The following is a 17,659-nucleotide window of genomic DNA, read 5'->3' on the forward strand; positions in this document are numbered from 1 at the left end:
TGAAGTGCAGAAGGTTTTCCTTCGGTGTTTTTCGTGAAAATTGATTAGTTTTCATTAAAGATTGTGTCTGTTTACGTTAATAGTGAATCAATCTTTATATTTCGGGTGAAATTTCCCATCTGGATCTTGTATTTCGACTGTTTAATTTATTTAGTTAATTTGTGAGCGTCTCTCCGGTGAGGTAATGTTGCCTATTCCGGCAACATCTTTTGCTTTCCTAAATTTCTTATTCATTTTGTGTTTTTTTTTTGTCAATTTCTGAGTTCTACAATGTCCAGTGAAAAAAATCATTGCTTCTATGAAAAAGATGATGTAGAAAAGGCATTGGAAGAGTTCAGGAAGGGCAAATTGCTACGGGAATCAGCGCGTAAATTTGAGATGCTACTCTTCAGGTCTTCAGGACTAATTACACGGAAGATCTCAGGGGGGGGGAGTCATATTGTGGGTCATATAAACGTATTAAACTAAATATTAAACTCGTTCCGTTTGACGTTTTGAAATTTTCTATCCGTTGCGTCACAAAAGGTGGTCAGAAAAAAGGTGGCCGGTATTTCACTCAAAGTGGCCGGAATACTACCCAAAGCAATGTCCATATTATTATTCATTTTTCAATATTTTAGGAAGTGATTTAAAGAAAACAAAGATGATAAACTAGTTTTCAAGGTTCCACACAACCTTCCCGAAAAGGAAGTAACAAAAAATATCAATATGAATTAAAAATATTGCATTTCAATCTTAGGACTTCGGTGCTTATATGCAACTATGCCGAAATTTGACACACTTACCCTAACTCTTTAAAGAGATTACTGGCAATAATTGGCTTTATCTTTTATATTTATTATCCTATCCTAATATTTTATATACGTATGCGTCAAAAACGATGAAAAATAACTAAAGAAAGGATAATAATAACAGGGATTGTACCATAATGCATTTAACAAACAATAATCGTTTAACATTTTTCAGTGTAATATCTTCATCAGTCAGTTTTTCAAATTGCTGAAACTTTCATGAGAAATTGCAAAGAATTTTTTGCAGATGGAGAATCCTAATTTGCCATCGACACCTTAGCCACAAACACGATATGTGTGCATTGGTTATTGTACGAGACTACTGATGCTGCTGATGAGATTTAATTATACGCCATTCATTTCTCCCAACCTCTAATGTACTCCTCTCGCATTTCTAATTCACCTCAGTCCATCAGTTCGTCATTTCTTGTGTTTTCGTTTGCGATAAAATTGGGCGGATGAATTTACTCACGTTCCAACAATTGACATGATGAAAAGTTCAATCTTATTGCCAATACTTAATAGCTTTTTAATGATTGAATACACCAGCAACATTTCAGGTGCTCCGCCCGACTTTTTTTTCTCCCCAATCTATTGCAGATGCAGTCGAAACTGCTTCAAATCTCCTTTCTTGGGCGTTGGTAATATCCTTCACATTTTTTGCACACATTTCTTTTCTTTCCTCTGAATTTGGTTGGACAACAAAAGCCCCACATCCTCGCAAAGTTCTTCCATGCAAGACACTTTTTTTTCTTCATCTTCATTTTTGTGCGGCACCTCAAGAATTTCAACATCATTAGGAGGTATTCTATCAATTCCTTAACAAGATAAATCGACCGTCTCCTTATGGGATTTTGCTCCATGAAAATATTCAATTCACCACAATCAAAAATATACAACTTTTTTTCCCCCAGCACACATCAATCTTCTTTTTTTTTGTCCTCATCTGTGTGGGATTTTTCAATAAAATATTTATCTTGCAAGAGACTTGGTTCTTAGAGAAAAAAAGGAATGTATGTCATTAAGTGCTGCGAATGGGGTTTTAGTGATTTTATGGTGATTTTACTACTTTTGCCTTAATATATTTGCCATTTTTTATTACTTTACCATCTGATAGACGACGAGGGTGATGATTTGACTGATACTATACTAAAACACTTCAATTAAAGGCGGTGCCTCTTTTATGAGTAAATTCAACTTTCTATGTGCATTTCTGAGACACAATACAACTTATACATTTATCTTTTCAACTGTAAATCACTTTAATGTCCAATCACGTGAATTTTTCATTAATTATGTGAGGACTAATAAGAATTTCTAATTTGCTACTGAATACCAATTGGTGTGACTTACTTGTAAGTTCCTGGTAGTATTTATCATTTGTGTCAGTGAAAAACCATGTCTGCAAGAGAAAATGAAAGAGATCAATTAGTTTATCTTGAGCTGAAGATATTTTTGCTCTGAGAAATTGAAGCAATTTTTCTTTAACTGTCTACCCATCGAAGAAATTGTCCCATTCACGAAGAAATTTCCAAGTTGCTGGGAAGATGTGCATTTTCGTGAGAAATATTGATAAAATTTTATTCCAGCAACTCAGCCAAAATTGATCAAGGGGGGACAGGTTGCCATTACGTGATGTACCGCTTATTATTTTATTTTAAAAAAAAGATAACAGAAAAAGTATATTTTTAAGCTTTATGCACAGTAACTTTTGTTTGCAAATATGTTTACAAAATTTCCTATGAGAATGAACGAGATGACTAGATCTAGATCTCACTCACTCTCATTAAAATGTCAAAAATATGTTTACATAACAAAAATTATTGTGCGTTAGGCATTATTTTTTACTATTAAAGTAGCTTTGATGCGAGTTTTGTGTTTATAAATTTTATGATATAGGGGAAAACGGGGCAGCACCGAACACGGGGTAGCACCGAACACTTCGACTTTTAAAATAAGATTAAAAACTAATTTTATTACTATGACCGATTTGTTCAAGGTCAAATTTAAATCAGCTTTGGAGAGTTTATTTCTTAACCGATTGGGATAAATATGGAATCATTAAAACGGTCTTGAAATATCAGACAATGCTGAAAGCGTTACATGGGTAAACAAAACTTATTAATTGAAACTAGTAATGTTGTAGAATTATGTAACTATGTAATGTAACTAAGAAATACTTTGCATCTTCGAAATGTTGCAATTGAGTAGAAGGTGATTTTTTTCTATAAGTTACTAAATAAATCTGATCAATGGCAATAAATTCTAAAAGCTGGTTCAGCGCCTCACATCTCCTGAGCAATCTTTGAGCCTAGGACTTTTTTTTCCTAGGTTCAAAAAGTAAAAATAAAAAATGGGCCTTAAATTACAATTTTGATGTGTAATGTTTATTGCATTTTCTCACATTTCAAGTATCTTTTCAAAAAAAGCTATTGCAAGTCATGGAGGATTTATCAGGGTTACCGTGAAAATCTTTTGCTCAAAAGGGGCCATTCTTATCGGTAGAAGAAAATCCACAAACACCCCCTTCACAGCTCTGAAAATTTGAACTATAGGGTAAAGGCTCATAATTTTGTCCAGTTTCTTATTTTGGACACTTTGAGGATAAAATTGGACACTAAATATAAATTGATTAAAATTATGGATTTTTATTCCAATATTTGATGAATAATGAATTCTTTCTAAATATTTGTGTTTTTGGAAGATTTTAACACTAAATACGTTAAATTTTGAATATGATTTGAGTTGAAATTGCTTTGAAACTTGGAACATCGATGCTTATAAGCAGACTGTACAAAATTATGAGCCTTTAGCCTACAGCTTTGCAAAAACATCTGTCAAAATTATTGTCCACCGATTTTTCGAATTCCTCAGTGTTTTGGGTCACACTGTGCACACCACCCTGAAATATTTGACCTATTCCGTCCCGAAATTCCACTGAATATATTCACAAGAAAATTGGAATATTAAACATTTTTCCATCGTCCATCAAAATGTGGCTTTATCAGTTATTTTTGCTTTATTTCTAAATCTGCTTATGGTAGGTGTGATTCTTTCATTGCCAATCCGGTGCAATTTGGGAAAATCTCAGTCAATTTGCCTTATTTTCAAGCAGAATTTTCTGCATTTCACTTTAAATTGGTCATTGACTGGTAATTTTCGGAATCAATGATGTTCAAAATATGTTTTATAAGACAGACTGGAGGTGTTAGAGTAAATCTGAGAATTACAATAGGTGTGATTATGACAGAATCACACCTAACTGACTGTCAGAATACAGTGAAAAAATGGTTTTCCAAGTGTAACAAAAAATCTCTTTGAAAAATTGCATAAAATTGATGTTAAAACACACGGTAACTGATACAAGTGGTGAAAGTAAGCAGATAAAAGTTTCATGTAAACAGTATTTACGGTGAAAATGAGCCGTACAAAGGTGGACAAATTTTGTACGTAGCTGAGCAAACTGGGGCAGCTTTGTAAAAATCGCCACAAAATTTTTAATTTTCCTCTAGAGGAAAATTAAAAATCTTAAATTTTAGACATCTTATTCCGTACGAAGCTGCACAAGCTTCCCCTATAAGCATTCCGTAAAACAAGGAAACTTTGCCAACCCTTTTCTATTATTTAATAAAACTTCTTCAATTTTTTATTTTATATCAAAATTGTATTGCATAATTGCATTTGGCTAATTGAATTTGTATGCTAATTTATTTTCACACTCAAAAATTCTGTTTAAAGTCAGTCTTAAGTTTTCTGCACCGTTTTCAAGCTCAACACTTTGAGCACCTTGAGATCAAAATTTACTTCCAAGACAGCTTCTGTGGTGAGATAAAATGAGAGACAAGAAGGAGCAAATGAAATCCCAACCAGATAAATTTAATTTCAAATTGTTTCACGTTTGTATCTGGGTGCTGGAGAATAAGTGTGGTCACATATGCCATTCCATTCATTGGATTTTTCTTGCGATTTGCGGTACAAAACCCGCGACGACAATATGCTGTCAGGAAGGCTGAAAATGAACACAGCCAAAAATGCATATTAACGTCTCCACTTCAGATCCCCCCTCGGCTATCATTGGGTGCCTTTCATGTAACCTCATGTTGACGAGCAAAGAGAGAAAAATCGCGCGCAAAAAGTAGTTAATGTCCATCTTGTATCGCGTAAGCCCAAGAAACGTCGTCGAGAATGGTCATAAGAAGATGGAGATGCAGAGAAAAAGCCAGAGGACAGAAGAAGTACAGAAAAAACCCGGCCAGTGAATATCTGAAAACGGGAATACAAGTCACAAGTATTTTGCTGAATTAGATATTTATTGCATTTCGATTGATGGGGGACTTTTGTCGATAGCTTCTCGTTCGATATCCATCTCGAACCGCTTTTTGCCACCCATTTTCTTCCATACTCAACTACAACATTGTGACACGATGAAGAAAATCTAATTCCCTTTCTCATTCCTAATTGATTCACCAAGAAAAGGCATTGCTGTTGGATACCCATGTGAAAGAATCCACTGCTGTGGATGGTTCAATCGAGGGGTCAACAGCTACCGAATTGATGAGTGATCGGAGGGAATTTCTAAAAATCACAGATCATGGTGGTTTCTGATGAATTAAAGATTATATATCCGATCTTTTTAAATAGTCATTTTGAACTCAAGAGGCTTCTGGATGGTTGTTGTAACAACAGTCTGAGGAATATATTACATTAAATTCTATGCAGATGCTGCGCATAATGAATTGCCAAAAACAGTTTGGTAAACCCGGGGAAAACCACTGGCAATGTTATTTATAAGATATTTTTCACAAAAGCCTCTGGTTTTGCTTTACTTTATTTTGCAATAATATTATGTTGCCTTGTGTGATAACCTAGTAGAGCTCTAACATAGAAGATAAATCGAAAAATTGCTCAATAATTATTTTGTACTAAAATACGGATCGATCATAGATGTTTTTCTAGGCGTTTTATTTGTCTTTGTTCTTAGTCTTTAGGGTAGAGTAACCACTTATCGCCACTTTTAGGAAAAAGTGAAATTAATTGCATTATAGCTTTTGACCTCTTATTATTAGATAACTCAAATTTGAGACAAAGCTGCTTAGATATATTGGCTCTAGATTCGTCAAAACAATTGTCCTACAATTTAACGCGGGAGTACCTAAAAACCTGGGGTGAAATGATAACTTTTCGACACTATCGAATCGATAGTATCGATAAATCTATAACTTTTAGATTAAGTGAATGTCGACTTTTTACGCATTGTTGGGGCATTCATTGCGACATTTTTAAAAGAATGAGACTGTTGATAAACATCTATATTAGTTACAGGATGTGCAGATATTGTTTAAATGTTTCAGAATCAACAGTCGATACTATAGAAAAGAAGTTGTCATGTCACCCCTGATTTTTATTAACAATGCAAAAATACCCACTTCATCGCCACTTTTTACCACTTTTCGCCAGTTTTGTAACCACTTCTCGCCACCCACTTAGAAAAGTTAAAACTCGATTATTTTGAGCAATATTATGCAAAGAATAATATTACCACTTTCCGCCATGGCTCATTTTTATATAAAAATTATATAAAATGAAATATTAACTAACTAAATACAAATTTTATGTATTCGCCGAATGTAATTAAATGTCAATAGGCAAAATCAAAATCGTAAATATTGTTCGAAAGAAGTTTCATGACACTTACTATATTTGGTAAGAAATATTGGATTCGATGCACTTGCTTAAAATATTTCTCTAAAAAATGCCCAAACATTTAAATTCAAAACAAAAGATTAGTGTTTTTCGACTCTATACGTAGCAGTAATAAAAATACAAGTAACTTTGCGGCTGATTTATTTCATAAATCGTGAAAAATAGCGATTTCAATATACGTGGCGAGAAGTGATGATTCCACCCTATTTATAGATCTTTATTATTTTTTGACATTATTTTCTACAAAAGTGCAACTCTTTTTTTCTGATTCGTTTAGTACATCAATATTTCGATAGATCGATAGACCGTAGAAGGCCTAAATTTGAATTTATAAGTGTACTAACTACAATACCATTTTCTCAACAATATACATATGTACGTTTGAAAGGTTAACAGATAAAGCGCTAGCACAATTAGGCAATTGTCTCGGTTTTAAATCTACATTAGGGCACTAGATCATTTTTGTATTGAGTCTTGCATCCAGCCATACAGCCATACCTCAGTATAAACAATAGAAATGAATGTTTAGAAATTTAGGTAATATATTCAAAATAATTGCCAAAATTGTTGAGAAGAAAGATAAATGAAAGATCAAAAGAACAAAAAATTAGAACATGCATGTACTAAAAAAATGAATAAAATCTGAAAATGTTGGAAAAATCAATTGAAAACCACAAAATAACTCAGAAATATTTGCTATAAACAGGATTTGTTCATATTTTACTAAAAGGAATAATATAATCACAATTTTTCGTGTACTAAATTTTAATCATGTACGAATGAATGTCTGTCTAGTCGACTATATATTTTTTCTAACTATAAAATCTAGAGAGGTTTGACTAACAATTTGACTCTCAATTTGACTAACACGAAAAAAGGGGACACAACATGCCTAATGCAGATTTATTTTAAATTATTTTTACAATCCCCAATATGTGATAGTGCTATAACGAAAAAAATCGATTAAAAAGGCCTTTCAATATCCAGCTCTTTTGTACTTGGACACTCTGGTCAAAGTGAAACTCCATCCAACTGAATGGCTATGCAATAAGCTCAATGACCAGTTATGGGAGACAATTTGCTGTCTCATCTTGGCTATTTGCATCTAGCACAATGTGAAATTTATTCACGTTTTCGCCATGATTTATTCCCGAAGATGTAAATTTAGTGCGAATTTACCTCTCATTGCCATCTTCCATGGGACTTTTTTTTTGTGGATAGTGGTGCTACAATAAGAACATAAATAAGTCACACCGATGCCTCTTTTGCGAGAATGGATATTGTGTGTAGCATAAATATGCTGTGGATGAACAAAAATGCCAATTAATAGCAATAAGTGCATCCTCCACACATTTCCAAACATGGCAAACAAGACCAAAATATCCAAGCATTTTGAGACTCTTCTCTACGCAGAAATAAGAGTCTGGTCACAAGAACGCAGGGGATGCACAGGCAGCCGGATCGCGACAATTTCTGCGTTCCGCCGAAGTAACAAATATGGAATTGATTTATGGCAATCTAGAAGAGACACTTATCTCAAATACCTTTAGCACTTTTTATTAGTCGCGGTTTGTGCACCGCAAAACCATCTCCTGATTGGGGCTGAAGAAGACGACAACGAAGAACCATAGAGAGATTTATTCAGGCAACTTTTGCGTATTTCTCCCAAGAAAAGAAAGAAAGACTCATTTGTCTCCATCCCCCAGGCCAGCACTTTGACATGTCTGGAGATTGGAGGAGTCTCTTTCCGAAGTGTGGGTGGTGTTTGATTTATTTCTGTCTCATCCTTTTGTACCTTAATTGCACCATTATCCCACCTTTGAGAAACATTTATACAATTTGTCCTTCCAACTTTACAAACTATTCAGCCTTTTAATTGCTAGATCATAGAAAATAATTGCATTTTCCAGCCTCATATGGTATCTGAACTTCTGTGGATTCAGTGGCTAAGTCATTTCTGCTGCCAGATAGATGAGGGGGAATATTAACTAGATAGATGCACTTGACAAATTTATGGGCTCTATGCAGCAAGAAAGTTTAGCCCAAAAAACAAACTTGAATTAAATTGAGGTTTCCTGTTGTAAAGATTTGAATATACCTAAATTGAAAATTTTCCTTAAATCTTCCTCATAATGCTGCTATTCCAATGAAAAATTTACATGTTTTAGCACTCAAGTGCTTCTGCATTATCGATTTTTTTTGTGGTGGTTCCTTTCTAGACTGTTTTCCCAAAGCCTTGGCCGAGTTCTAAAACCACCAAACAGTCGTGACAGGAACCACAAGGAAAAGTCGATTATATATAGGTATTTGAGAACAGTTAAGTGCTAAAAAAACATGTTCATTTTTCATTGGAGTAGCGGGGATCTTAGTGGCGCAATAGGCAAGACCGTTGGTCTTTGGTGGATGGGATCTCTGATTCAACTCTCATAGTTGTGAGTTCGAGTCCTTACCCAGTGCAATACAACTGAATGTTAAAAAAAATACATTTTCACACGAAATAAAAACGTAATAATAATGCACTGCCTCAGCCCTACAACTCCGGGAGCACGAAATAAGCATCCACACTGCGGGGAAGGCGCTCCTGGGGGTAAATTCTCTAATTTTCGTGAGTTTGTCACCAGTGACATTCACGAAAAAAATCGATCATTTTGTTCTCCGAATTATTTTTGAGTCACTGGATCATCATTCTCTGAGAAGTGTCACGAAAATATCACGAGAAATGTCACAAAAATGGGCATGGAGAATTATACTTAAGTGACAAATTTCGGTATTTTCTCATTTTTAGCACTTCTCACGTTCTCACAAAGTTACAGAATTTGCCCCCTGGGCGGTCTACAAAGCTTCTTCTAACACAGGGGCAACAACAATATAATATGATTACATTGTAACAATAAAGTGTGCCTAATTCCGGCCAGCTTGTAATTTCGGCCACCTTTTTTGTTCCTCGAATTTCCATGAACTTTTAGATTTTACGTACTCTAAAAATTATACAATGCAAAATAATAACAAAAAATGTAGCTACGACAAACGTGATGACGTGAAAAAGATATTGGAAGAATTCCCGAAGAGCAAGGAACTATGAGAATGAAGGTGGCCGAAATAGGGCACCAAAGCTATGTCTATATTTTTATTCATTTTAAAATGTATTAAGAATGATTTTAGAGTAAATAGAGACGGTAAACTCTTTACATGGTTCCATGCAACACTCTTTCAGAAGAAAGAATAAAAAAAAAATCAATTTGTATTTAAAATATTACATTTCAAACTTGAGACTTTGAAGCTTGCATGCAACTATGCCGAAATTTGGCACACTTACCGTATATCCCGATACGATTAATAAATAATTGGAATAGCACCATTATGATGTTTCTACATTATCAATTTCTCTGTGTTGGTTCCTGTCTCGAGCGTTTTCCCAAAGTCTTGGCCGTGTTCTAAAACTACCTAACAGTTGTGACAAGAACTAGCACAGAAAAATCGATAACGTATAGGCACTTGAGTTAAAAACAGTAAAGTGATAAAAACACATGTTCAGTTTTCATTGGAAGAGCACCATTAGTTAGTCGACATTCTTTAGGAATGTCGCCAGATTTTTCGACAAATGTTACCGATTAAATGTAATCATTGTATATTTTTTCGATATCTGCCATAAATTCGATATAATGGACATTATCGAACGACACCCTGAAAAGTTCACCGAAATAGTTTATAACCCTGATCAGATATACAGTAGAGTCACTCAAATTTGAACGACTGTTAATTTTTAAATGTCTAGTATGAAATTATATTAAACAAATCATGTGATGATTAAGAACCATATTTCTCTACTGTTTTCTGAACATTTGTACACATAATAATCGTATAAAATGTAAAGAAAATACGTCACCACGAAAGTTTATGAGAAAATACGGCCACTTATTGTTAAGTCTCATTTAATCTTATGCCCTAGACAAACTTACGACTTAAGCAAAGAGACGGCTTAACCCAATTATAATCAGAATAGTGATTATAGTACATTCCCATCAGTTTCCCGCTAACTTAGCCGTTCCTCGGTTTAACACTAAACCTACTAAGACTCGGTCAAATTGACCGGTTTAAAATTAACACATATTTATACGGAACAAAGTCACTGTACTGAGAAAAATCCGAAAAAGTCAAAATAATATTACGGAAATGTTTATTTTACCCTGCAGTATTGATCCGAAATCGGGGTAAATATTACCCTTTTTAGGTGTATTAGGGTTTAAAGGTACCCTTTTCATGTTAATTTTACCTTTAGATAGGTGTAAAATTAACATTAAAAAATGTTGATATATTTTTACATCTAAAAAGTGTTTTCCGAAGAAAAAATGTTAATCGCACCCTCTTTTTTCTCAGTGTATCAAACTTTATGAATTTCTTTAAATATGCATGTAATATATTCTTCAGTATTTAAATTTTAATTTCTTACCTTTTTCCAAGACAAATTTGCTGAGTATCCTACCCTACTTCAGTCTGTCATTTGACCGAAAAACGACCAAAAAGGGTCGGTAGGTTTAGTGTTAAACTGAGAGACGGATTAATCAGAAACCGATGGGAATGCAGTCAAATCACTTTTTATTATAATTACTTTAAAGACGTTTTCTCTCTCAGCTTAAGTCAAAAGTGTGTCTAGAGCATTACATAAATTCTGTTATTTCTTAAAATAAATATAGTTCGAATTTGGGATGTGACGTCATTTAAATCTCTATGGTTCTAGTTTGAGTGACTCTACTGTATATATCCGTATAAAACATTTAAATGCTGCCCAGAAGATTGACGAAATTTGAATTTAAAATGTCAGTTGTTGCAAAAAGTGCTTTGGCAAGCCATTCTCTTTCACTGATCATCAACTTGTAGGAAACAAAACACCTTTTCATATCACTTTTGAGCAGCATTTGAAATAAATGACTTGCACAAATGTAAAATTGCACTTGAAGACTTAACGTTTTACGATTATATCTCTTTAGAGAAAATTTTAACAGTTACCTTTACGATTTATTGAGCGATAAATTGAGATTCATTAACAAGATTGGCCTGAGCTCTTAACGGAAAGTATTGGGTCAAAATGTGTTGTTTTTGGGGGAAGATTCTTCTATTTAGTATTGATCTCTGTCTTTATCTCAATTGATCAATTTGTGGGCATCAACTCAATAAAAAAAAAGTATTGAAAGATTTGTCTGGCGTCTACTCCAGCAGTGTTAATTTGAACGATTTCTTTAAGTCTGTCTGAGGGATTACTGGTCTTGAAAGCCATGGAATATCCTCCCTAGACAGTTTGTGAAGGAAGGGATTTAGACGAGCATAAAAGAAGTACCTGCTAAAAATCTCAGGTGGAGGTAAGAAAGGAAAATGAAAGAGATAAGGCAGAAAAGTCTCTCTATTTGAGTTTAACGATAAGATCCGAGAAATCCCCAAAGAGAGGTGTCTCATGGACGGGATGGTGCACCGGTCACAAAAAGGTTCCTCTTAAATTCTTCTTGCATGTTTTATTTACTTTTACTAAAGCCACCAACAACAGAAACATGTTGGCTGGCAAGTGATGATGGAAGGAGGAAGATGGAAGAGTGAGGAAAAATGTGATAATTCTGGAAGAATTACTCATCAAACATTTGCTTTGCTTGTTTTTAAGACATTTTAGCGTCGCCGAGGCGTGCTCTTTTGATGATACACCCAGAGTATTACAAACAACAACAAATTTACTAATAAAAACACTTTTTTTCAATATCCCCATGAATAGTGTGAGGGTGGGAGGACAAAATTCCAGCAGATAGAAAGAGTAAGAGAGAAGGAAAAAGTCCATGTGAGTTTAATGAAAATTTTCCTCTCTAAAATCCTCTTCAAGAAATTCAACACGATATTGAGAGTCAGTTTTTTTACGGGAAGAAGAAGTCAAGAAAGACGAACCAAAGATGGGAAAAGGCCTAAAATGTGTCATTTTTTATTTATTAGAGTGTCATGAAGTACTTTTAATTTCCAAGAACACCAATTTACACACCCAAGTCGAGAACATTAATATCACTACTTGAGCATTATCACATCGTCAAGCAAGGCTGAAAAGCAAGGGGGAAATGTTAAGAACACAACCCAATGAAATTAACCCTTGCCTCCTTTATGAGCACCCAAGATTCCCCCCTCCATTAATAACAATCTCATACTTTTTCACACGAGAATTTTCTAATCCAGTTTTTCCAGATGTTCTACTTGTTTATATAGATGCTAGGTTGGATGATTCCCACATTTATGAATTAATGTAGCAAGCTTCTTAGAAGACACCATTGCAAAAATTACAGAAAATTGCAGAAAATTTGCATGTCATTTAATTTGAACTCTTTCACTTTATGCATGATTTCTTGCACCTTTTGGTCATTTTGTACAAGATAAAATAACAGAACAAATAATTCACAGAAAGAATAAATATAGGTTTTGCACGTTTTGCACAAAAGATATTAATTTTTGTTTAAAATTCTTAAGTGGGATTTACTGTAATAATGTAAGATATTTTTAAAACGAAATAGATAATAGGGACTACATACACTGAGATAAATCCGAAAAAGTTAAAATAACATTCCGGAAATGTTAATTTTACCCTCCATTATTGATCCGAAATCGGTGGAAATATTATGCTTTTTTGGTGTATTAGGGGTTAAAGTTACCCTTTTTCATGTTAATTTTACCCTTAAAAAGGTGTAAAATTAACATTAAAAAATGTTGATATATTTTTACACCTAAACAGTGTTAAAATTATGAGGGAAAAAAGTTAATCGTACCCTCATTTTTTCTCAGTGTATTAAGACAAGATACTTTATTTAATACACAAATATTAAAAAAAAAAAAACTGAGAAATAAAGAGCTTGAAACTAAGCTTATTGCGTTTTTTAGTGGCTAACTGGTGTTTGTCTTGGTTTACAATTTTTCTTTGTTGCTTCCCGCCTAACACAAGTAAGCTGTTATTAGCGAAATGTATCAAATACATTGTTCAAGTTCTTAAAAGAGTTTTGTCCAAGTTTATAAAGTAATCCCTTAATGGATACTTATCGTCACCGTTCTGTAATAACCTTTCGAAGAGACAAAGCCACTCCAAAGCCAAGCCAACCTAATCGAAAATCTACTAGAATGTCTAAAGTGCAAGTTCACGTACTCGTCGCTTAAGCGCTGATTGTTCTGCCATTTCGAATTTCGGTATTCTTGCCAACAGTGTCCAAAGTTTTACTACAAAAATAAATTTTTATGTAGTTTTGTCGAGTTTCCGGATGGCAGAATGGTTCAATTGCAATTTCATTTAAAGAAATGTGCTTTTCATGAACTTGCTCAATTTTGTGAAACTTGTCACCGCGGTGTCACATAATAAGATTTATATTAATATTAGGAAAAGCCGGAGAGAGAGGTATAGTATGCAAAATTTCAAAAGGAATATCACGTGTGTTAGAAAGAGTACAATCTAGTGGAGTAATACAATGAGTAAGATATTACTGTTCGTATTAATTGCTTTCTAAATCGTGTTACAGGCAATTCGAGCAATTTTCCATGCGTGCCAACTGTGATTCGGTTAGTTTTCGAGCGAAACACAAGAGAAAGGCAAGAAAAAACACTTGCTATTCTTTCTTGGCATTCTCACCGCGGTGTCACATATAAGATTAATATTAATATTAAGAAAAGCCGGAGAGAGAGGTATATAGTATTCAAAATTCAAATGGAATATCACGTGTGTTAGAAAGAGTACACTCTAGTGGAGTAATACGATGAGTAAGATATTACTGTTCGTATTAATTGCTTTCTGAATCATATTACAGGCAATTCGAGCAATTTTCCATGCGTACCAACTGTGATTCGGTCAGTTTTCAAGCGAAGCGCGAGAGAGAGGCATGATAAAACACTTGCTATCTTTTTTTGACATTCTCGCAGTTCAGAAAGTATTAATCTTAATACATTCATTCATTTTCAACCGCTTATCCCTATTGGGGTCGCGGGCCCATGACATCCAATCTAGCAGCCCACGCCTGTCGGTCCTCCGCCACTTCAGGAAGATGTTCGAGTTCGATCCCAAGGCGCTCCCATGCAAGATCCTGAATTTGATTCAGCCACCTTGTCCTAGGCCTGCCTCGAGGTCGAGGTCCCCTCACAATGGCTTGCATAGCTTTTCTGGGGAATCTTTCATTAATCTTAATATTAATCTTATATGTGACATGGTCATCACAGTTCAGAAAGTATTAATCTTCATATTAATCTTATTTGTGGCATGGTCATCAGTTTAAACGTTCGAACTTCCAATAGGTTTTTAGATAAGTTCTCTCTGATATACCTAGGTAGAGATAGGTAGAGAAAAACCCTGAACCGGAGAGAGCTCTCATATCGGGAAGGTTATTACTGAACGAGAGGATTAAGTCCTTAATTAAGGCATTTTTTGGCCAACACTAGCGATATCTGGTGAAAAAAATGGAAACTGAAATAGAGAATGCGATGGAGACATGTTACAGTAGACTCTCACTCAATCGGCTCTTTTTCAATCGGGCGAAAAATTTTGTTGACAATTTTCACGTTTAATTATGAAGCTAATTTGCTCAAATTCGTTTTAGTTCTTCCTATTTTATCATGTTTCTTTATAATTGAGCGCTTTTTGTGGAATTTAAAAAGGCTTTGATGTTCAAATCTATCGATAAACCGAATGACATTTTGCTCCATATTCCCGATTGAGAGAGAGTCTACTGTAATCATTCGATAAAAAGAGATGGAACAATTTGACGTTTCAGAAAAACATAACCGTAAAAGTTTTCTTTCTTTTAGTAATAAATCTATATAAGTGAATTTCAGTGAAATAATTTGAATATAATTTAACATTCTTGTTTGCATTTTGATTTGGTAAGTACAACTCACTCTATATTACTTAAAGAGTTCTTGGTCGAAAATCTTTAATTAAATACCGTCGTTGCGGGTGACTTTGCACGTTTTTTCGCTGTTTTTCAACTTTGCCCTCTAAAAGTGGATAGTTAAAGTGAAGGGAGGGGGGTTTTTGAGTAAAATTATTTGTATTCAGTTGTTAATGAATGGATTTTGTGCCACTAGCATTAATTTTATAAAATTTTACTATGTTTAAAAAAATCAAGAAAAAAGGCTTGCACTTGGGATAAGGTGCGGGTGACTTTGCACTTTTTAATAAATACTAAAAAATCAACAATTTCTGATAATAAACGACAATGAAGATCTATAGATCTAAGGGTAATATGCACGAGATCTACAAGATGACATGATCGCCATCTTGATTTGACGTTTCTGTCCGCCATTTTGAATAACTGTCAAAACCTAAAACTCGTCCGATTGGGTTGAAATTTTAGTATGTTGTAGCTGATGTCGAGACCTTTTCAGAACGTATCTATGTCCCAGTCTACGTCAAGTATTTACCTAGATACAGAGGCTCAAATTTTAAAATTTTGAAATCATCATATTTTGGCGTTCTTTATTTACTAATCCTTAATTTTAAAATCTAAATGAAATGCCCCAGTAACCATTAAAAATGGTTGAGGCTTTTATTAGGTGAGATTCTTAACAATCTCACCTACTATAATCCTAACAAAATTTCATGTCGTCCGATCGACCTCAAATTTGGCCAAAATGTGTTTCGCCACTTCCTGATTCCGAATATATATGTGGCTAAGTTACGTTCCCGGCCGGCCGGCCGGCCGCTCTTTGGAGCTTAATAGCTCCTAAACTAAAAAAGATATCGACTTGCGGTTTTCGGCAAAGGTTATATATCGGGTGAAAATTGCAACTTGGTGCATAGACCCCCCACCCCCCACCCCTCCTTCCGCCATTTTGAAGACCCCCCTTTTTTGTTTTCTCAATAGCTCCGCCCCTATGGCATTCAGCGGACTCAAATTTTAGTATGTTATAGCTGGGCCTTAGAGCTTTCCATCAATACCAAACTTAAGGTCCCCCGACCCCCCTGACCCGAGCTATAAGGGTCCAAAAAAAATTTCTTAAAATGGCCATTACTCCGGTTCTAATTGTCAGAATTTAAAAAGTGAGGGCTTTTTGGAAAGCTCTCGTGAAATGCCACTTCCCCTTCTAACATCGCAAGTTCATAAAACCACCGCTAGGGGCGCTTTTTTTAAAAAGAAAATTTTTAAATCTTAAAAGTTAAATAACTCAAAAATTCCATTGTGCATCGGGCTGAAAATTTAGTATGTTGTAGCCGTTGATTATACCTATCAAACAAAAAAAACCTTAAGTCGATCTAAAACCCCTGACCCGAGCTATAAGGGGTCAAAGTTCGAACATTGACCGGCCTCTATCTCCGGTTCTAATTAACATAGCGACCTAAATTTTACCTTTTTGGTTTCGTCTCGATGAGCACTTTCAGATGGAAGTTCAAAAAGTCACCATAGGTGGCGCTGTGATAGCGTCAAAATTCATCGAAATTCAAAGTCACTTTTCTCAAAAACGGCATTGTGCAAGTTAATGAAATTTTTGTATGTTGTAGTCCAGTCTAGGACGTTTCCAAAATGGTGCGTATGCGCGCTGTGGTTTCAATAGAACCGGAGATATGAGGGGTCAAAGTTCACGAAATTCAAAAAATCATATCTCCGGTTCTATGTGACCGATTTTGATGAATGAGGGCTTAAACGAAAGATCTCACCAAATGCTACAACTTTCCAGAATATTTGAACTTCGTGGGACCAACACCAGGGGCGCCACAGTCGAAAAACCAATTTCAATATCACATAACCTCAATTATCTCGACTGTCGCTGAACCGATTTTGATGATTACTTCAACATAATTGTAGAGCACATTTGTCTCTACATTTCGTCCATACATCATTTTCCACTCAGACTACGCTATCACTCCGATTTTGCCGTTTAAGTGTGAAAAAATTGATTTTTCCAATAATAACGCTTTGAAATCACTCAGATGCCAATTTGACTGCCTCTACTCCACCAAGACACTTAAAATAGGGGTTTAAATGGAAAGTCCCGCAAAATACAACAATTCTTTGATATAGTTGAAGTTCAACAAATGACTACTTGGGGCACTCTGGATGAAAAAACGAGTTAAGAAACAAAAAACCTCGCTTATCTTGGCTTCTGAGTAATCGATGAGATCATGTTCTATTAGGAAAATTATAGAGTACATTCTGGTCTACATTTCACCC

At 34.7% G+C, this 17,659-nt stretch overlaps 1 protein-coding gene across 2 annotated transcripts in view; it reads right to left on the bottom strand.

Moving 5' to 3' along the window:
* Positions 1-17,659, bottom strand: part of LOC129804434 (fringe glycosyltransferase) — a 122,042-nt gene that overhangs the window by 65,599 nt on the left and 38,784 nt on the right. For both annotated transcript variants that reach the window (XM_055851705.1, XM_055851704.1), the window contains exon 3: positions 2,145-2,193. In XM_055851705.1, coding sequence (XP_055707680.1) covers positions 2,145-2,193 — 49 coding nt within the window. The remainder of the gene's footprint in view (positions 1-2,144; positions 2,194-17,659) is intronic.

The sequence above is a fragment of the Phlebotomus papatasi genome, chromosome 2, assembly GCF_024763615.1.
Source record: "Phlebotomus papatasi isolate M1 chromosome 2, Ppap_2.1, whole genome shotgun sequence".
Lineage (NCBI taxonomy): Eukaryota > Metazoa > Arthropoda > Insecta > Diptera > Psychodidae > Phlebotomus > Phlebotomus papatasi.